This window comes from Diabrotica virgifera, chromosome 1 (assembly GCF_917563875.1).
Source record: "Diabrotica virgifera virgifera chromosome 1, PGI_DIABVI_V3a".
NCBI lineage: Eukaryota > Metazoa > Arthropoda > Insecta > Coleoptera > Chrysomelidae > Diabrotica > Diabrotica virgifera.
Window position 1 is genome coordinate 194,723,797 of NC_065443.1, and position 22,917 is coordinate 194,746,713.

Consider the following 22,917-nt stretch of genomic DNA (forward strand, 5'->3'; position numbering starts at 1 on the left):
TTAAATTTTGTCAAGAATGGGAATTTAAAAGCATAAAGTCAAGCCCAGAAAATCATAGATCTAATGGTCTAAGTGAAAGATATATTCAAAACTACAAAAAAGCGCTAAGAAAATCTCTTAGAGATGGTAAAGATACATATTTAACATTGCTACAACTTAGAAATACACCAATTGATTCAGATTTACCATCACCATCTCAACTTTTAATGTCACGAGTACTTAGAACTCAGATTCCCACCACTGACAAAATTCTAAAACCAAAATTATGTAATTCTAAAATAGTAATCAGCGATTTTCAGAAAAGACAAAACAGTCAAAAAGCTTATTATGATAGAGGGACAATAAATTTAAAACCGCTTAAAAATAATGAAAAAGTTTATATTAAAGATAAAAACAAATTGAGAGAAGGTCTTATCACACATAAATTAAGAGATTCTGGGTCAGAAATTGCAAGAAATAGAGTTCGCATTTTAGTTCGCATTCCTGCAACTTCTGACGATGAACATTCAGATAACGAATCTGAAACTAGTGAGTCACAAAATTTTGAAAGTGTCTCTGATAACCATTCTGATCATCACTCTCCAATAAACTTACCTCCACAAACCTCTTCAGGTCGAATTGTTAAAAACCCTGATAGACTAGATTTATAAGTAATTTTATTATAAAATAAAAGGGGGTAAAGGGTGAATGAAACAATTGTGGAAATTTATAAATGTTTATTTAAAGATTTGTTAAAGAAAGTTATGTTTATTTTGTCATTATAAAAAGAGGGGGATGTGATGTATGTAAATAGGTAGTATTCGGAACGCACTCAAGTTGGTAATATTGTAAGAGTGACAGTGACAAGGACAGTGAAACGGAAATAAAACCATTCTGAATCTAGACACGATAGATACAAGTTGTTTCATTATAACCTATCCTCCAAAGTTAACCTAGGAACCCTACCACGTGTTACATTATAACATTACATAGAGGTCGCTTTGCCGAACTTGCACGGTCCCAATAGATTATTTTTAAATAATAATATTTACAAAGGACATTAATACCTAAAGAAAATATTTTTAATTAACAGGAAAAAGTTAAAAATAATTCTTACGTTTAAGAAAGACAAATCTGCTGGAATCAATATTTTCTTAATATTATCGTGTACCATAATAATATATTTTATATTACTTTTAGACAAGGCTAAAACGGCGGATTCGTTGGAAAAAATATTCCCATGAGATTTTTTTGCATAATCACATTTGTAATACACCCCAGAATAAGGTTCAAGAAGTTGCCCACGCGAAAACTGGTCCAAATTTTTTTTAACAATTTTTTTTAATCAAATTGCAAAAATCAATATTTTTGCCAGTACAACTTTTTGTTAGGTTTTTTGGACCATTGTGGATAAAAAAGATCTCTTGTAACTTTTCTCTAAAGTTGATGGGTTTCGCGTTATGTATAAGCAATTTAAAATTTGAAAAACGCGAAAATGGCCATTTTTAAGATTTAAAAACTCGCTTAAAAATTATTATTATAAAAGTCAGAAAGTGACTAAATCAAAGTTTAAAGCCTCCCTACATGATCCTGAAAGAAATTTGTGTCATTAATTTATTACTAAGCTGTTATTTTTAATTATTAACAATAAGCCGTAAGATCGTATTGACGCGGCTGTAAATGTGAGTGCGAGTAAGATGCCCCATTGGACTGCCGGAATGGCATCTCTCTCGCACTCACCATAGACGGCCGCCTAATACGTGCATGGCGCTCATTATTATTACTTAAAAATAACGGCTTAGTAACAAAATAATGACAAAAATTTCTTCAGAATCTTGTAGTCAGGCTTTTAACTTTGATTTAGTCACTTTCTGACTTTCATAATAATAGCTTTTAACGAATTTATTAAGTCTTGAAAATCGCCATTTTTCGTCTTTTTCATTTTTAAATTGTTTATAACTCGAAAACGATCAACTTTAGAGAAAAATTAAAAGAGACCTTTTTTGTCCAGAATGGTACAAAAAACCTAACAAAAATTTGTATGGTCCAAAAATATTGATCTTTGCAGTTTGATAAAAAAAATGTTAAAAAAAAATTAGAACACTTTTCACGTGGGCGACTTCTTGAACCTTATTCTGGGATGTCTCACCAATGTGACTATGCAAAAAAATCTCATGGGAATATTTTTTCTAACGAACCCGACGTTTCCGTCTTGTCTATTTTATCAAATAATATACTGCTAAGAATAAACCTTAAAAAAACTTAAGTATTTACTATTGAAATATGAAAACCAAGTTCTGCTACACCTAACAGTAGAACCATCATTGAATGGCATAGCTTTACACCTGTTTTGATATTATTTGTTCTGGTAGTAGTAGTCCAAGTAATGAAGCTTAAAATAGGACAAAACCTCGCAATTTTTACAGAATAAATCGATTTGCTTGAAAATTTAAGAATAAGTAGTAGATAGTCCAAGGATCAAAATCTATATGATTCCGAAAGGCGCTTTTACCATGGGGGTGATTGCCACCCCACTTCAGGGGTTGAAACTTTTTATTATATTTTGACAACAAAAGTTAGTAAAAACATTCATTCTAAGCAAAAAACGTCCTATACATTTTTTTGATAAAATTAATAATTTCCGACTTACTCGCTATCAAAAGTGTTAGTTTTAAATAAAAAAAATCAATGTTTTTAATCAGTTTTTTGCTAATAACACAAAAAGTTTTCGTTTTATCAAAACAACTTTGCTGAACAAAAATGTACCTTTTCAAAAAATAAACAAATCCGTTTTTTTTTTTGTTTTCTTTAAATCCAATAGTAATCGAGCTATACTTTATTTTATGTTAGCTCTTCTTCGTTAAATGCTAAAAATTGTAGTTTCAAAGTCAAAAGATGGGAAACTATGCATTTTTCGAGAATAACTTGTTCAAACTAATTTAAATTATTTACAAATATCTATCACGAGAAATAAAAAAAGTCTATAGCTCAAAAATTAAGTGACTTATAATAAATAGAATGTCAGTCTCTAATTTTTTTCAGTGAAAAAGTGATCGGAAGCAACCCCCTAATCTCCACCCTAATTAATATTAGTCATTGACCTTATTTGGTTTTCTTTATTTATGTATTATTAATAGGTTCTAGAAGTTTGACCGGCTGACAATGATTAGTTTAAAAAAAATGGAGTTAAAAGCGAATCACGAATTTTTGGAGTTTGGTAAAAAATGCCCTTTTCTTCAGAATAGAAAGATTTACGAAAAAATGTTTAAATATGAAATTGTAGCTTATTTAATTCCTAAGAACTTGGTTGGCAAACATTTTTTCTACGGTAAAAATTGAGTGAGCTATTGATAATTAAAACTTTATTAAAACTAAAACCACCTTTACCAACCCTTTCAAAGTCACCAATTTTTGCGACTGAGGATTTTAAAAGGATTTAATATCAACAGCCTTATAGAGCTTGTAAACACCTACAAAATTCTTTTTGTATTAAACATTTTTAAAATAAAAAAGAAAAAAGTTACGGTTAAAAAATCAATAAATTTTTTTGAAAAAAAAAGGATAAATCAAATTGGAAGCATAATAATGTAAGTTAGCGGAGTTTTTAGTCATTGCCCTTATTCAGTCTTCTTTATTTATCTATTAGTAATAGATTCTAGAAGCTTGACTGTCTTAGAATAATCAGTTTTAAAAAAACTGGAGTTGAAAGCGAATAACGAATTTTTGTAGTTTGGTAAAATATGCTATTTTCTTTAGAATAGGAAGTTTAACAGCATATATACTAAAAAATATTTTAATAAGAAATTGTAGGGTATTTAATTCCCAACAACTTGGTGGTGTTAAAAAATTTTTTGTGTGGTAAAAATTGAGTGAATAGTAAATGAGTATATATCGAAAAACATTGATTTTTTCGATATAAAACTTAAGATAAACTTAACACTTTCGATAGCGAATAAATCGAAAACTATTAATTTTATCAAAAAAATGTATAGAATATTTTTTGCTTAGAATGAATGTTTTTACCAACTTTGTTGTCAAAATATAATAAAAAATTTCAACTTCCGAAGTGGGGTGGCAACCACCCCCATGGTAAAAGTGCCTTTCCGCATTATATAGATTTTGATCCTTGGACTATCTACTACTTATTCTCAAATTTTCAAGCAAATCAATCCATTCTGTAAAAATTGCGAGGTGAAAAGCTTCGGTTCCTGGACTATAGATATATATTAAATTATTAATAGAACAATTGGCGGGTGTATAGTCCTGTCGCCAGGGGGGGTACAACGGCCTCGTTAATTCAGATGGACTTACTCAAGTTTTTTTTATGTATTTTGACCCGTAGAACACGAATTTTTTGGGTAACAGTTGATCCGGATGTCGATAAGATTGTTATAGACCAAGAACTTGAGGAATCAAATAACAGCGATTTTTGGCAAAACAAAACAATATTTTGTATTTTTTGGGCCATTTTAAGTAAAAAATATTTCTACAAGTTTTTTCGTAGGATGCACAGTTTTCGAGATAAACGCGGTTGAACTTTAAAAAAATCGAAAAATTGCAATTTTTGAACCCGAATAACTTTTGATTAAAAAATAAAATAGCACGTCTGCTTACCGCATTTGAAAGTTTAAGTCAAATTATATCGGTTTTGATTATTTGCATTGGTAAAAATTTATTTTTTTATTGTTTAACAAAGCTATAAACACGTAGGGTTTCCCGTGCTTTTACATGCGTTTTAACGCATGTAACGTAGAAATAGTCTTGATTGCACTAGTACCTATTCTACCTACTCGTTCGATTTTAAATGAGAAATCATAGAAACATCACTCACGCACTAGTTGTTTGTAGCTTTGTTTAGCAATAACACAATAAATTTTTAGCAATGCAAATAATCAAAACCGACATAATTTGACTTGAACTTTCAAAGGCGCTAAGCAGAATTGCTATTTTATTTTTTAATCAAAAGTTATTCGGGTTTAAAAATTGCAGTTTTTCGATTTTTTGAAAGTTCAACCGCGTTTATCTCGAAAACTGTGCATCCTACTAAAAAACTTGTAGAAATATTTTTTGCTTAAAATGACCCAAAAAATACAAAATATTGTTTTGTTTTGCCAAAAATCGCTGTTATTTGATTCCTCAAGTTCTTGGTCTATAACAATCTTATCGACATCCGGATCAACTGTTACCCAAAAAATTCGTGTTCTACGGGTCAAAATACATAAAAAAAATTTGGGTAAGTCCATCTGAATTAACGAGGCCGTTGTACCCCCCCTGGCGACAGGACTATGTATAGGGAATGGGATATATGTCGAAAAATGCGCAAAATGAGCTAAGTACATAAATTCCAAAAATGGATATTACACCTAGAAGAAAAGGGATGATATAAGTCATTCTACACAAAGGACTCCGCAGAAACCTTATGGTAGGGGAGCAAAGTATGCTAAATGTGCAGTCACTCGAGCGTTATCGGTACCTATTGGGTTGTGAAGAGTAGGTCCTAAAACCAAAAAAAGGTAAGTAAAGTTTTCCATTTTAGTGGGCGCTTGCCATTTTTTAATTTAATTTTCCATTTCCAACAATCGTTTTTTCAGATTATAACGCCATCTATGCATAATTCGAAAAAATCTTTCGAATAAAAGTTACTTATTTTCACGTAAGGAATCCAAATCTGCAATAAAAAATGGGGGCTCCTATTTAAAATTTTAACGTAACCCCCCACCCCACCTCCGTAAGGGGTCGTGTTTGGTGCCATTCGATAGATTTTTCAAAAATACTGAATAAGTGTATTTTACAGTTTTCGCGGGTTTTTTTTACAAATATCGCGGGATTCGTATTTAAAATATTAAATTTACCCCCCACCCCTCTCCGTGAGAAGTCGTGTTTGGTATCATTCGATAGATTTTTAAAAAATATTGAGCACCTATTTTTTAGTTTCTCGATCTGTCATTCATTTCGCGAAATATTCGCTTTTTTCTTGTGAAACTTTGGGGCTCACCCAGTTCCTTACGCCCGGCTCAAATCGTCAGATTTTTGAAATATACACTCTTTTGCATGTACTTAACTTACCTTATCTTAATCTGACAATTTCGAGTTTTTTTAAGGATAGATTTTTTTTTCGGGTCCCCCTTAACGAACTCCCCTGTGTTAAGAGCCAATATATGGTAGAGGTACATCTGCAGGGCACCAGGTTTCTCCCCATATGATAATCTGACGCGCTCGAGTAACTACAAAAAACCCCGCTTGGGCTCCCCTACCATTATGGGAAATGGCTCTCTGTCAAATGCTCTGTAACTTTGGGTTCTGGTCGTCCTTGATGTGTAGAACAAAAGACTTAATAGGCCCCTAGCTCCAAAAAATCATGGTTTGTAGATATAAGCCTCTGAAGGTATATGCACAGTGAGGATATTCGAGTTGGAATAAATTCATTTTCTCGAGAATGGGCGACTCTGAAGATTAATCTCGAATCAGGTCGATTTTTATTTTTAAATTATAATTTTTTGGCATATATATCATACTAGTGGCGTCAATTATCTAGGCGTGATGACGCAATCGATGATTTTTTTAAATGAGAATAGGGGTCGTGTAATAGCTCATTCGAAAGGTTAATCAATTCTCTATTCACTAATATAAACATTAACATAATTATCTGTACAGGGTGCCAAATTTTTTTTTAATTAAATTAATTGAGACAAAAAGAAGAATGTATATAATTTATTTAATTCGAAATACATTGTACTGCTGCCAGAAAACAGAAAAAAATGTTAATTTGAAAAATGAACATTGTTTTTCGCTTATATTAAATGTTCAAACTGCTAAGAGGCAGGTGGGTGGCAGCTATATTTATTTATCAAATAAACATTTTTTTCTGTTTTCTGACAACAGTAAAATATATTTCTAATTAAAAAAATTATATAGATTCTTCTTTTTGTCTCACTTAATTTAATTAAAAACAACTTTTTTAATCACCCTGTATAAATAATTATGTTAATGTTCTATTAGTGAATAGAGAATTGTATAGCTTTTCGAATGAGCTAGCACACGACCCCTATTCTCATTAAAGAAAAAACATCGAATGCGTCATCACGCCCAGATATATGACGTCACTAGTATGATATATATGCCAAAATAATATAATTTAAAAATAAAAACCGACCTGGTTGGGGATTTATCTCCAGAGTCGCCCATTCTCGAGAAAAAGAATTTATTTCAACTCGAACGTCCTCACTGTACATATAACTTCAGAGGCTTATATCTTCAAACCATGATTTTTTGGAGCTAGGGCCCATTGAGTCTTTTGTTCTACACATCAAGGACTACCAGAACCCAAAGTTTCAGAGCATTTGACAGAAAGCCATTTTCCATTAGATTTCTGCGGGGTCCTTTACGTGCGATTTGATATGTGTAAAATGATATAACTGACTAAATATGAGATTTTTAAAGTAATACGGGCTTATGTATACTTATATGTCAAAATAAATTAAATATTCTGTGAATGGAGGTATATGTTCACATATGATCAAAAGTGTTCTAATTTTTTTCTGAATTGCGTTTGGGTTAATAGATATAAGTCAACATAAATATCACATAATTTTGAACAATAATTTAATGACAACAGCTAATGACAGGATAATTAACAATAATAAATAATGTGCTTTTTTGTACCTAGGCTTTAATAAAAAATGTTTGTGGAAAGAGGCATATGTTCTGGTTTTTCAAAAAATATTCGATATACTCCATATTTACTACATAAAATGTGTTCTTGCGTCAGAATTCAGAATTAAGTCATATACAGAAGCTAATACACATTTTATTGAAAAATAAAATAATATTGCATTTACTTCATGTAAATCACAAAAACCCGTTTTCCCAAAATTATACTTTTTTGACATATTTATTATTATATCCCTTCCCCATACACCCGCCCATTGTAGCAAACAAATACAATATTTATACCTTTGAATAAAGAGAATTTTATACAACAATGGCTTCTCTTAGTTACAAGAGTTACAAATCATTAAAGAAAACATTGAACATAAATAAACAATATGGTCATCTGTTCACTAACTTTCAGGCAAAAAACACTTAGTAAAAACAGGATAGGTGTCTTGCAACAGGTGGGAATAGATAACAAAGTCCTCCATATTTTCAAGAATTTGTATTGGTCTCAATGTGCAACAGAAGAATTGGTCAGAATACGACGAAAGCAGTGGAAATACGACGCAGAGTGAGGCAAAGGTGTATTTTATCGCCTCTACTTTTTAATATGTACTCTGAAATTATTTTCAACGAAACCTTAGATGAATTAAATAAATATGCAGGCGTTTAAATCAACGGAATTAATGGCAACAATCTCAGAGACGCAGACGACACGGTACTGATTAGACTTCCAATGAAAAAGAGTTGCAAAAACAGGGTGATCGAGACATCTGTTGAATTTGGGCTAAAACTGAATACTTACTTCTAAGATAAAACTTATGACCGTCACAACCAATGAATACCAGAGCGTATCTAATTAAGTTAAAAAGGGTCCACAATATCACTTAGTTGGATGACAAAGTTAACGATAACTGGGAAATAAAGAAACGCATTAATTGGGGACTTACTAGAAAAGAGTGTTGAATATAACAAGCCGTTAGTTCTGAGATTTGTTGACTACGAAATAGCTTTCAGCACAAGTCATCAAAAAATGATAAAAGCCTTAACAGAGTGCCGTATCGATAATCGCTATATAAGCATGATCAAATACATCTATTAAAATACGACGGCAAACGTGAAACTGGAAGATAAAAAGAGCAGCGCATTTAAAATAAAACGGGGAGTGCGACAGGGAGACACAATTTCACCAAAATTGTTTAGAGCAATATTAGAGCATATGTTTAATAACGCAAATCTGAGTAATCAACGAAGAAATATTTAGTCATTTGAGGTTCTCTGACGATATTGTTCTTTTTGCTGACAGCATCAATAATGCAGTATCGCAATTGGAGAAACTGTACCTAACGTTCCTACAAGTTGGATTTAGAATCAACCACACAAAAAAACAAAAATCATATTTCAGTAAATGGCATGCATATTGAAGAAACCACCTCTTATAAGTATTTAGGGCATGAGATACGCATAGGAAGAGATAATCAAACGTGCGAACTAAGCCGCCGCATAGGGCTCACTTGGGTGGCATTCAGCAAGCTGAGCTATGTCCTTAAGTCAGAACTGCCTATCTGTCTCAAAAGAAAAGTTTTTGATCAGGGCGTGTTGCCAGTACGTACATATGGTGCAGAAACTTAACAGTAACCAAGAAAATAAGAAATAAAATTTGTGTTACCCAAAGAGCCATGGAACGCTCGATGTTGGGCATTTCTAGTAGGGATCGCATTACGAACAAGGAAATAAGACGAAGGACAGGAGTGACAGATGCCATAGAGAGAATTATGACCCTTAAGTGGAACTGGTTGGGGCACATAGCTAGAATGTCGGATAACAGATGAACACAATGAATAATACACTGGAGAACTAGAAAAGAAGCATATTCCAACAAGATGGTCTGATGATATAAAACGGATCGACAAAAATTTGATGCAAACAGCACAAAACAGAAATACATGGAAAAGCCTTAGGGAGACCTATATCCAGCAGTGGATAGATCAGTGTTGAATGATGATGATGACGATGAAACAAAGAAAGCAAAATACGCATAAAAAAACCGCCTTCTACAAAATAAAGAAAATTCTCATTAATAGAGATATATTATATTAAAGCATGTGACTAATTTTTTTTAACTCCTTTATTCTGCAATCTATCAGTAATGACAATAAGCGTCTTTGTTGATAAATGATTATGACATGTACAGGATGCTCCATTAAGCACCCTTTTTTATAATGTAGCTATTGCTAACTTTGTGGCATTACCTCTAATATTTACAATATGTTATTATTTACACAGATATGTATGTACATTACTAATTACTTAAACCTATTAATTAAGTCTCTTGGTTTGAATTTTTTTAATCTTCTTTCTTCATGTTCATGTAAGTCTTCAAACAACCGCTTGGCTAACTCGTTAGGATGTTCAGACACTCTTTCGCGATATGTTGCACTATATTCACTTATCACCTCTTGCACTGTTGGAACTGCTAAGTCTCGTTGGATCACGTAGTTGGGTACGTAGTATGGAGAATCAAGAATCATCCTTATCGTCTTGTTTTGGAACCTCTGTATTATATTTAGGTTGCTATTAGAAGCTGCTCCCCAGAGCTGGATACCGTAGGTCCAAATGGGCTTTATAATGGCTTTGTAGACCAGTAGTTTGTTTTCTAGAGACAACTTCGAGTTTCTGCCGATAATCCAATATAGACGGTTAGTTTTAGTCCTAACTGTTAGCGTTTAGTGAAAATATGTTTTCGCCATGTTAGTCTTCTGTCTAGGTGGATTCCCAAGTATTTTACCTTCGGCTTGAGGTAAATTGTTGTTGTTAAGTTGTACTGGAGGGCAAGTTTCTTTACGGAGTGTAAATGTTACATGTGTAGATTTTAGTTCGTTAGCTTTCATGCGCCATTTAGACAGCCATTTTTGTATCTTGTTAAGGCAGATTTGAAGTTGTCTTGATGCCATCTTTGGGTCTTCGTGTGAAGAAAGAGCTGCTGTATCGTCCGCAAATGTGGCTATTGTAACCATCGGTGTAGTAGGAAGATCACTTGTGTACAACAAATACAGGATAGGTCCGAGTACACTGCCCTGTGGTACCCCTAATTTTATGGCGTTCAGAGAAGAGTATTCTTGGTTTTGTCTGACAAGGAAGTGTCTATTGGTTAGGTATGATTTTAGTAACAGGAAGTGGGGATATGGAAGTAGCTTCTTAATTTTGTAGAAGAGTCCAATATGCCAAACTTTATCGAATGCTTGTGACATATCAATAAATGCAGCAGAGCAATAACGTTTTTGTTGGAAGTCATTGTTAATCTTGTTAACTATTCTATGTACTTGTTCGATAGTGCCATGTTTGTTTCGGAATCCAAATTGGTAGTCTGGAATTAAGTGCATCATTTCTGTTATCGACTTCAGCTTTTTGAGTATATTTTCTCGAAAATTTTGGAGATAGTTGGTAGCAAGCTAATAGGTCGATAAGAGGTAACTTCATCTTTTATTTTTTTGCCTGGTTTAGGGATCATTATTATTTGTGCTACTTTCCAAATCTTTGGGTAGTACCCTAGTTTGAGGACGGCATTGAAGATATATGTTAGTAATTTAAAGCATTTGGGTGTTGATTCCTGAAGCACTTTTCCTGTGATAAGATCATATCCTGGTGCTTTTTTAATGGCAAGTTCATTCATTATTATATTTCTGGTTTCACTTACTAGAATTTTTTTTACAGGCAGGTCCATTTGGAAGGGTGCATTAAGTGTTTCGTCTATTTCTTTATCTTCTGAATGCTGCTCTGGATCGTATGGATGGAATACTTTTTTTAAATGTTCAGTAAAGACTTCTGATTTTTCTTTGTCATTTCTTGCCCATTTATTTCCGTTTTTAATTGGAGGATTAAACTGTTGAGGTTGTTTAAGCTTTTTTGTAGCCCTCCACAGTGCGTAGTCTGAGGCTTCCGTTGGGGTTAGAGATTCTAAATAATTCTTAATGTTTTCATTTTTACCGTTCGATAATGTCTGTTTTAATTCTGTGGTAGCTCTGTTATATTTTTTCTATTTTCTAGTGTTCTGTTTTTCATCCATTGTTTTCTCAGTTTTCTCTTAATATTTATTTTCTCTTTAATTGATTGGGGTAGTTCGTTTGCTTCTCCTTCTCGGTATATTATTGGAGTTGCGTTCCATGCAGCTTGTTGAATTTTTGTCGTTAGGTCTTCTGTCGCGACGTCTATATCATTTTCTGTTTTAAGTGGTATATTTAGTGATATTAGGTTATCTAAATTGTTTCTGTATTCATCCCAATTGGTTTTTTTATTATATAATGTAGGGGGCATTCCTTTTTTTAAGATCTTTGAATGTATTGTGATTATTATCGGGGAGTGATCGGAGGACAGATCATCAGATGTGGTCACCTTGCATTTTTTAATATCTAGGCCTTTGATGGTTGCGAAGTCTAACAAGTCTGGAAGTTTGTTGATGTCTGATGGCCAGTAAGTAGGTTCATTAGTAGATAGGTATTTGAGGTTATTTGCATTCATTGCCTTTAATAGTTCTCGGCCTTTAGTGGTTGTTATACGTGATCCCCAAACGGTATTTTTGGCATTGTAGTCTCCGCCGGCTAGAAATTTATTGCCCAATGTCTTGAAGTATTCTTCGTATTGTTCTTGTTTATTGTTGTGTTTGGGCGGGCAGTAAATTGCAGATATGGTTAGTGGACTGGAGTCATTTGTTATAGTTACGCTCGTGGCTTGTATGTGTTCTTTAGAAAATTTTTCTCTCTCAAAATGTTGAATATTATCCCGTATAATTACTGCGGTTCCTCCATGTGCCTTCTCGCTCGGATGTTTCGTAGTGTACACTTTGTATTTTGGTATACGGAAGTGGTGTTTTTCTGTACAGTGAGCTTCAGATATAAGCAGCATGTCAAGATTTTCATTATTTATATATGACTTTACTTCATCAATATGTTGTTGAAGGCCATTAGCATTCCAGACTCCTATTTTAAACTTATATTGCGCTGCCATTATGCAATTTTATTAATGACTGTGGTTAGTAGATTAAGTATGGTTCCTATTTGTTCGGTAAGTTTTCCTATCATATTTTCTAATTTGCTGAGATAGTTTTGATTAGCTGTGTGCGGGGACACTACTTGTGTACTTTGTGGGAGCGGGTTTGGATTTGAAGGCATTGTGATGGGGTTGTTGCTTATATTACTTTGGTCGGTAGCTTGCGCGAAGTTCACTCCTTGTCTTACTCTGGAGTCGGCTCTTGTCTGGTGTTCTATGTTTTTTTGCCTAAGTGTGGGGTACATCTACGTACATCATACGTTTTCATCTCTTACTTTTCTTGAGCATTCCTTCGTTAGGTGTGGTCCAGAGCATTTAACGCAATGTGCAATTTTTCTGCAGTAATTTTTTGTATGGCCATATCCCTGGCATCTTGCGAATTGCGGGATTTCTCTTTTTGTGTAAGGAGCTTCAATTTGTACTCTGTTGTTTGTTAAAACTGTAATTTCGTATATTTTTTTATTATTGTCTTTAGGCTCGAGATCTATAAAAAACATAGGTAGTGGTGATTTATTTATTTTGTGTTTGGTATTATATGTATATGTTAGTCACTTCATGGTCCAATTCTTTTAAGCTAGTTTTAATGTCATTAGCATCAGTTGAATGGTGAAGACCTTTTATGACTACTCGAAATGTTTTATTTTGTTTTAATCTATATGTATGGAACTGGGTTTCTTTCGCTTCTAATTCTTTTATTACAGGCTCATAATGGTCAGCTTGATTAAGTTGGACCTTCACTGTGTCTGTGCCTAGGCTCTTTATTGTATACTCGTTATTTGTAATTTTTTTAAGTAGTTCGTGTATAGGATTTACAGTACCTACGTTATATATGGTTATTGGTGGAGGTTTTTTAGTTTCGTTGGTTTCTTTTCCCTGTTCCATTGTTTCCTCATCTTCTTTGCTCAGATTTTCAAAACGATTTTTAGTTTCAATAGGTTGTTGAAGCCAGTACTTAGTTATTTTAGTTTGTCTGTATATTTTGTCTTCATCTGGAGAATTTAATCATTTTTAACTTTGTTTACCTTGTACTGTTTGCCATTCGTTTGTGTCATGTGGTTCTTTTTCTGTTGGGGTTACCATGTTAGGATTATAATATATTTGTGGTGGTTGTGAGATTTGTGAAAGACATTGACTGTGACTGGGCATGATGGGTATTGAAGGAGTATATTGGGAAACCGTAGGTTGCATTTTCTGTAGTATGGGACCCTGTATTTGTGGATAATTGGGTTGATTATATTGGTTATTAGGATCAACATAATTAAGTTGTGATTGTATTTGTTGTCCTGGTTGAAAATAGTAGGAATTTTCCATTTTATTTAATTTATTTGCTCACCTCTCTTGGTATTTCTGCACTCCCATGGCACATATTTTCACTAAAGCGCCCGGACTATTTATTGAATTTAACTAGTTAATGAAGGTAAAAACCTTAATACTGTAATTATCTTTTTCTATCGTATGTTAATCTTAATTTTTACACTCATTTGCTGTCGAAACGATCTTCACTTGACGAAAGTCAAATGAGTACTATTAGTACTATGTGACTAATAAAAAAACAGTGATTGCAGTAATTACAGTGACTAATAAAAAAAAATGGAGACCTTTACGATTTGGATTTACCGACGAATATTGTGAATAAGTTGGGTTGATCTAGTTAGAAATATAGTTTTACACCGAATGAAAAAGAGCACAGAAATAACAAAAACAATAATAATTCGAAAAATGTTGAATATGTTGCCTATGTGACTCCATTTCAACTTAGGCACAGTAATTCAATAAAATTGTGTTTTGACTAGGAAAGTTTTGGGGTAGTTCTGATTTCTTCCATTATATAATATATACATATTATGCATATTGGGCTGCTGAATCGGAATATGACGTTTGCGGACAAAATTTCGTGACGGAACATTGAAAAAATAGCGAAAAAAGCGTACAATTTCTGCCTTTTCTCACTTTTTTGCTTAAATCTCGAAAACTGTTAACTCTCAGTAAATGGTCTGTTAACAGAAATTAAAGTACTTAAAAATATCTCCAAACATCACTATTTACTTTTTTCTTTCAGATGAACTGTTTGGTCTAAAATGCAAGTTGAAAATTGTCAATTTTTAACGGTCTCGGCAAAACCCACTTTTTAAATCATTTGATAAATTATGTCATTTGATAAATTTCTCCTAGTTTTCTGCACAAATAATAAAAGTTAGTTCATTTGGTATGTCTCTTGTGACAGCTTCCATGAATCCATTCCATCCTAAGAGGCCGGGAATGTCTCTGCTTTTTCCTTAGAGCCACAGAAGATGAGGCACAGATGGAGTCACAGTTTCAGTTAGTGTGAACATTTCCTTCGGATCTGTTATCTTAATTTCTGATAAACCTTGAGGTTTTGTCCTTTTAAAACGAATTAGTTGAACAGCTCCCTGACTTACATAAACCTCAGGCGCGGGTTTCGGTTTTAACCGAGGAATGGACTAGTTAGGAGCTACTGGATGTTTTGGTGCAATACAAGAAATGCCACCTATGACGTAATAAGTGTGGTATCCGTCAATTGTATGTGCTATTCGCCGGCTGTTTTGCAATAACGTTTTAACGAAGGTAACTTGCCATAGCTCAAATTGTAGATTTTTTAATTTACTACAATTTTTTATTTAAAAGTTTTTCTCTAAAATGAATATCCTAAGCTGAAAAATTAAAAATCTTTAAAAATTGCAAATTAAACATATGAAAAACGTCATAAATAAAAAACCGCACAAAATTTTTGGTTACATTTTAGTAGAAGTTATTCCTGCCATCGTCCTTTAAAACACCTGGTAGGTTTCAAAAATTCCTGAATTATATCCTGAAATCGACCTATTTTTCACCCACAGCTTGGACTAATACAGAATCTGTTCGACTGGAAGTGTCAGCAATCGCAGGCGATCCGCAGAAAATTGACCAGCCGTGCTTTACACAACAGGTGTAAGATAACGCTGATTTTAACGTACATAAAATCGACGGATACCACACTTTTCACGTCATGGGTGGCATTTCTTGTATTGCACCAAAACATGCAGTAGCTTCTAACCAGTCCAATCCGCGGTTAAAAACTAAACCAACGCCTGAGGTTTATGGAAGTCAGGGAGCTGTTCAACTAATACATTTTGAAAGGACAAAACCTTAAGGTTTATTAGAAATCAAGATAACATATCCGAAGGGAATGTTCACACCAACTGAAACTGTAACTGCGTCTGTGCCTGATCTTCTGTGGCTCTAAGGGAAAAGCAGAGACATTCCCGGCCTCTTAGGATGGAATGGATTCATTCAAGCTGTAACGAGAGACATACCATATTCATATTATTAACTAACATTTATTATTTGTACAAAAAACTAGGAGAAATTTATCAAATAACAGCATTCTAATAAAAAATAAAGTTTTGGAATGTAAAAAGTGGGTTTTGCCGAGACCGTTAAAAATTGGCAATTTTCAACTTCCACTTTAGACCTAACGGTTTGTCTGAAAAAAAAAGTAAATAGTGATATTTGTAGATAATTTTAAGTACTTTAATTTCTGTTAACAGACCATTTACTAAAAGTTAATAGTTTTCCAGATTTTAGCAAATAAGCGGAAAAATGCAGAAATTTTTCGCGATTTTTTGTCCGCAAACCTCATATTCGGATTCAGCAGCCCAAAATACACATATAATGAACGAAACCAGAACTACCCCAAAACTTTCCCACAAGAGAGCTTGTAGAGTACAAATTGACTGGATTACAGAGAAATAAATAAAAAGATTTACTCACAATTAATTTATATACCAAAGACGACCGGTTTCGCCTACTATAATTTACCAAGCATCATCAGGTCTCCGGTACGGCAAATTTTAGTGAATTAATTACTAAATTACCTAGTTCTTTGTTAATTGAAGTCGATAAGTTGATCACTCGGTATTGCCATTTTATTACTAGACACTAATTCTGGGGTTTCTAACTATTTATATTACAAAATGTGTGTGATCAAAAATGCGATACTTTTAAAAAGAATGACCACTTACCTCCGACCTAGGTCTCCGTAATAGCCATCCTATATGCCTAAGATCTGGGATTGCCCTGGAAGCGTCGTGAAGTGCCGAAGTGGTAAGGAGCGATAGTGCCGAATGAAGAGTGTTGAACCACGCTACAGCTTCGGCTGGATCAGCTGCACGTAACACACAACTGTGGATGGCATCTGGGGAATGAAGTTCTAACGTTCGACCCTCTGAAATATAAATGAATTGATATAGTGTGTATATAACATATTTATATGTTATTATTATTATTATTATTATTGCTTTTAGAATTAAATTTTATTCAACAAGAGAACTTTCACCAGTAGTTATCTTCATTCGTTATTATCTGTTTTCATTAGTAATGGTTAATTCGAATAAATTTAATAGCTAACTTTTAATATGTCACCTAACAGGTGACTCTTTGTGTCATATATTATTTATACTAAACCATAGAAAAATGGTTTTAGATACGCTAAACTAGTATGATAAAGTAATTTTTAAGCTGAACTTCAAAGTACTTTAAACGCTCCTTTGTTAAAATGATTGATTGAGTTACCAAATTTTATGATATTAAATGAAAGTATCAATGTTATACCTTAGGGACCGCCCAAAAATATTGAAAATCCAAACATTTATATCGATAATACGCACATTTATTTATCTCACACGACTGTTAACACCCTTGAACAGACCTCACAACCTCCAAGTCTTAATTCAAGAATTGAAAGCTGAAACCATATCACCAATGGTATTTCAAACTGCTATAAGCAGTTCTACGGCAGCCGATAATAAGTTCTACCATCTGGCTGAGACAATCGTCTACCAGATCGTTCATCTACTTTTTTGGTGGTAGGGTGGCTGCATCTAAGGGTAGGTAAACCGATGCTAGTATCAACTCTCTGTTTTTGCCTTTTCCCCATGGGCATTTTACTTTAACAGCAGTTACGTCTCAGGTGCAAAACTGCACGAGGGGGGAGGTTTTGATTTTCCTGGGAACATAATATATTGCTGTTCTCGGTTGTTGGTTTCTTGGTAAGCTTAAGATTTGATCATTTAGACTGCAAAAGCCAGTTATTTTGAAAAATGAATAACCACTTTCAATTTCGTTGCAAAACCAAAATACAGCCGAATCATATTCTAGTCCAATCAGAGAGTGCAGCAAGCACCGCTACCGAAACTTGTTAGTCTCTCATCAGGAGGCACATATGCTGCTTTCTCTGATCAAAGCAAAACAAACCCCGGCATGCAGTCACGGATTGCAACGAACGAAATGGCATAGATGCCCTAGCGGCAACTGCTAGCAAAATACTAAATTTTCAATCTAATGGCATACAAAACAACATAATGTTACTCTACATCCCACCGGACTGAAAAAAATGGGAACCTTCTCTTCGCCGTTATGGTTTGCAAATTGTAGAAGCCTCGGAGGTGTAACCAGAGAAGGTTCCCATTGTTTTTAGTCTGGTAGGATGTAGAGTAACATTATGTTGTTTATATATGCCATTAGGTTGAAAACTTAGTCTTCAGTTATTTTGGTCTTAATTATCCAAGGTTCAAAATATACAGAAAACCAAAGTAATGATCATGGATGAAGTAGTTTTCAATCCTAATAGCAATATTAATATTATTTAAAAATATTAAAATATTACTAAAAGATTTTTAAATTGAAAACTTATTGGTCCATTTTCTTAGTAACACCTCCAAGGCTTCTAAAATTTGCAAGCCAGGTGGATGCTGAAGCGAAGAAGACAAGAGGGAATTCAAAAAACTTACAGTTCACGACCCCGTCTGTTCAGCTGGTAAATTCCAACAGAAAATATACCTAGTTACTCAAATAAATAACGATCAATATAAAAATAAAATAAAAATTCCATTTTTATTCAGTTGCAATGCGAAGGCAAAACAATCTTATTTTTCACTTAGAATACGGAGCGCAATCCAGCACTCTGAATCGACGATTTTCGACTCTTGTTGGAGTCTCATCGGAGAGAACGTAGCCTGCTGCTCCATACTCTAAGTGACCAACATGCGAAGCATTATTACAATGCGAGGCTGGCTAAATCAGGTAATGTTGCTAAGGAAACGTGGTCTATCGTAAATGAACTGAGAGATAAGACTTCTTCTCCCACCATAATCCCGACTTCTCCTGAGACCCTGAACAATTACTTTGTAAGTGTGGCAAAAAATGTAACAAATACTATACCTCCTTCTCAGGATCCGATTTCATATCTTTCTCATAGGAATGTAAATAGTTTCTTTTTTACACCCATAGTATTAGGTGAACTACGCTCTACAATAAATGACATTAAAAATAAATCGTCATCTGGGACTGATGGCCCCACTCTTAAAATGTTTTCTGCTCTACCTGATTGCACTTTAAACCATCTTACTACCTTAATAAACAGGTCATTCGAAACTGGGGTTTTTCCAAACTGCCTTAAGACAGCGATAATTATTCCTATACACAAAGGAGGCGATAAAGATCTTGCTTCGAATTATCGCCCTATTGCACTTTTGCCCACGTTGTCGAAGATAATTGAAAGTCTGGTAAAAAAAAAGAATCTTATCTTTTCTGTTGAAATACAAATTGCTTACTCCACATCAATTTGGATTCCTGAGTGACAAATGCACGAATGATGCTATGTTCTTCCTTTTCGATCATGTTTACTCCAGTCTAAACAACCATCACTCTACAGCAACAATTTTCTGTGATTTCTCTAAAGCATTCGACTGTGTAAACCATAACATCTTGACTGACAAATTACAGCACTATGGATTTAGGGGAAAGGCTCTTAAATGGCTTAAATCATATCTTAATAAAAGAAGTCAGTTTGTAAGGGTTGACACGAAGACGTCTTCTTGCATGCTATTAGAATGTGGGGTACCTCAGGGTTCAGTTCTAGGCCCTATATTGTTTCTGATATACATAAATGACATCTCTAGTCTGAACATTAAAGGTAACATATGTCTCTTTGCAGATGATACTAGTATTACTTGGAGTAACACGGATATCACGGATCTTCGCAATACCATAGCTACAGACCTAGTCACCATTAAATCGTGGTGCGATTCGAATCTCCTGTTATTTAACGTTTCTAAAACCAAAGTCCTACCTTACAACAGTATGATGCAACCTTTAGTACTTAATAACAACAGTCTAAAGGAAGTTGAATCGGTGAAGTTCTTAGGGCTTATTGTGGATAAGTCTCTAAAAATGGAACTTGCACATTGATGCCTTACACAAAAAATTAAGTTCTGCTTGTTTTGCGCTAAGATCAGTTGCTACGGAAATGAATTTGTCAACATCTAGGACCGTTTATTATGCCCTTTTTGAGTCTCATCTTCGGTACGCCCTTCCATTCTGGGGTACGTGTTGTGCGACTCAATTTGAGCGTATTTTTAAACTACAAAAGAGAGCTCTTCGCTTTGAGCTTTGTTTGTTTTTGAATCCGTTTGTTTAATCCGCAAACATGCATCAGAAGGTCCAGAGAGACCCACTCACAACTATCACCTTAGAAACGTGGAGCATAATCTTTATCTGCCAACCCCACGGTCTGAGCTGGTTAAGTGCTCTATACTATACAATTCGAGAAAAATGTAGAATCACCTGCCATCTAACATCAAATCTATTGCAGCATTTCCCGCTTTTCGCAAGGCCTTGAAAGCTTATTTGCTGGAGAGAGCTTTTTATACAGTGAATGACTTTTTTTATAAACGATTTGAATTCAGCAAATTGACTTGCAGGATTATTACTTTCGAGTACTTTTATACATATTTGCAGCGGCATAGAACTTTTCATTTACTTTTCCTTTCCCTTTTCCTCGTTCGCCTTCTTTTTGCTCTGACGTTTTATACATATTGTTTGCAAAACTTTAAATTTTTTAATGTGTACTTAATAACTATAAAATTATATTAAGTAGTATAACTCACGCCATTTACTTGGTGTCTGTTTCTGTTTTTGTTTTGTTTGTAGTTTTTTATTATTTTTTGTTTTTTATTGTATTTTTTTATTTTGTATAAGCTTTGTCCACAAATTGGTAAAATTTTTTGGCAATAAAGCTTACCTTACTTACTTACTTACAACACCGAGACATTATCCTCCACACCGCAACTGACGTGAATGGACTAGGTGACTAGCGTCATCTGGCAATTGAAAGATGAAGTAGTTTTCAATCCTAATAGCAATATTAATAATATTTAAAAATATTAAAATATTACTAAAAGATTTTTAAATTAAAATTTATTGGTCCATTTTCTTGGTAACACCTCCAAGGCTTCTAAAATTTGCAAGCCAGATGGAGGATTTTAGAAGTCTTTAAGGTGTTACCAAGAAAATAGACCAATAAGTTTTCAATTTAAAAATCTTTTAGTAATATTTTAATATTTTTAAATATTATTAATATTGCTAAGCATTGTTAAGAGCATTATAACATACAGCAGCGAAGTTTGGCCACTTAAAGAAAAATCCGAAAATATGCTCAGAACAACTGAAATGGACTTCTGGAGAAGATCTGCTGGTATATCAAGAATACAAAAAATCAGAAATACAAGAATATTGGAGATAATGGATGTAAAGCATACAATAATGGACGATATAAAAACAAAGCAACTAAGATGGTTTGGCCACGTACAACGTATGGAAGAAGACAGATTACCCAAGCAAGTGCTACGATGGGCACCAAAAGGACGGCGGAAGAGAGGAAGACCTAGGAAAAGCTGGATAGAAGGAATCCATAGGGAAATCGGAGAAAGAGGCTTGAACGAAGACATGTGCTACGATCGAGAGCAATGGCGATTGGGAATCGGAAGACGTCGTAGAACGTTATGAACCGATTATATATATATATATATATATATATATATATATATATATATATATATATATATATATATATATATATATATATATATTAATATTGCTATTATGATTGAAAACTACTTCATCTTTCAATTGCCAGATGACACTAGTCACCTAGTCCATTCACGTCAGTTGCGGTGTGGGGGATAACCTCTCGGTGTTGGTCACTTAGAGTATGGAGCAGCAGGCCTACGTTCTCTCCGATGAGACTCCAACAAGAGTCGAAAAAAGTCGATTCAGAGTGCTGGATTGCGCTCCGTATTCTAAGTGAAAAATAAGATTGTTTTGCCTTCGCATTGCAACTGAATAAAAATGGAATTTTTATTTTATTTTTAATGATCATCGATAGAATTAGAAACAACCAACCGGAGATAAGAGACCTGGCAGGTTATGAAGTGGTCAGACAATTTAATTACTTAGGCTCCGTTATTACTAACAGTGGAGGATGCGAAGAGGAGATCCGTAGGCGCATGATAATGGCCAGATCGGCAACAGCCAAACTCACAAAAATATGGAGGAATACTGACATTACAAAAAACACAAAATTACGCCTTGTTCGAGCGTTAATATTTCCTATCGCCACCTACGCTTCAGAGACTTGGACCATCAAAAAAGCAGATTTAAAACGTATAATGGTATTTGAAATGTGGGTCTACCGGAGAATGTTGCGCATACCATGGTCCGCACATCGCACAAATAATTCAATATAAACCGAACTTAATATAAAAACTAGACTCAGCAAAACTATCAACCAAAATATACTGAGATATTTTGGACATATAACTAGAAGAAGGGAAGGCGTGGAACGAATGATAGTTGTAGACAACGTAGAGGGCAGAAGATCCAGAGGAAGATCTCCATTACGATGGTCTGACCAAATAAGGGACATGACTGGTTACTCGGTCTCCAAAGCAAAACAACACGCACAGGAGAGAGAGGATTGGATAGAAATAGTCAAACGACTTACATGACGCCACTACATCCTTACGAAGGAGAACAGATAGAGGAGGAGGATCCAAGGTTCTTGGATTAGTGCTATTGCATCCTCCTGATTAATCGGTCCCAAAAGAAGAGATAAATTCAGAACAAGTTGGATTAATAAAGTGGAGGAAGACCTTAAACACGTGAAGGTGACATCTGTATATCACATTTGATTAAAATAAAATAATTAATAATAATATAAGGGGTAATTGTATTTCTATGTCACCAAGTATACGATTATTATTAGAATCTATTAACTAATAAGAACTTCCTCGAGATTCAATAAATATATTAATATTCCGCCTGTATTTTGAAGTGTAACCGTTTTAGTCGTTAATATCATATATTACTGTACAATATTTCTGAATAATAGTAATAAATTTC

General features: G+C 34.0%; 1 protein-coding gene across 1 annotated transcript in view; it reads right to left on the bottom strand.

The window, feature by feature from the left end:
• Window positions 1-22,917, bottom strand: part of LOC114333421 (beta-1-syntrophin-like) — a 539,330-nt gene that overhangs the window by 51,860 nt on the left and 464,553 nt on the right. The window contains exon 3 of the mRNA XM_050661825.1: window positions 16,701-16,903. Within this exon, the coding sequence (XP_050517782.1) occupies window positions 16,701-16,903 (203 nt within the window). The remainder of the gene's footprint in view (window positions 1-16,700; window positions 16,904-22,917) is intronic.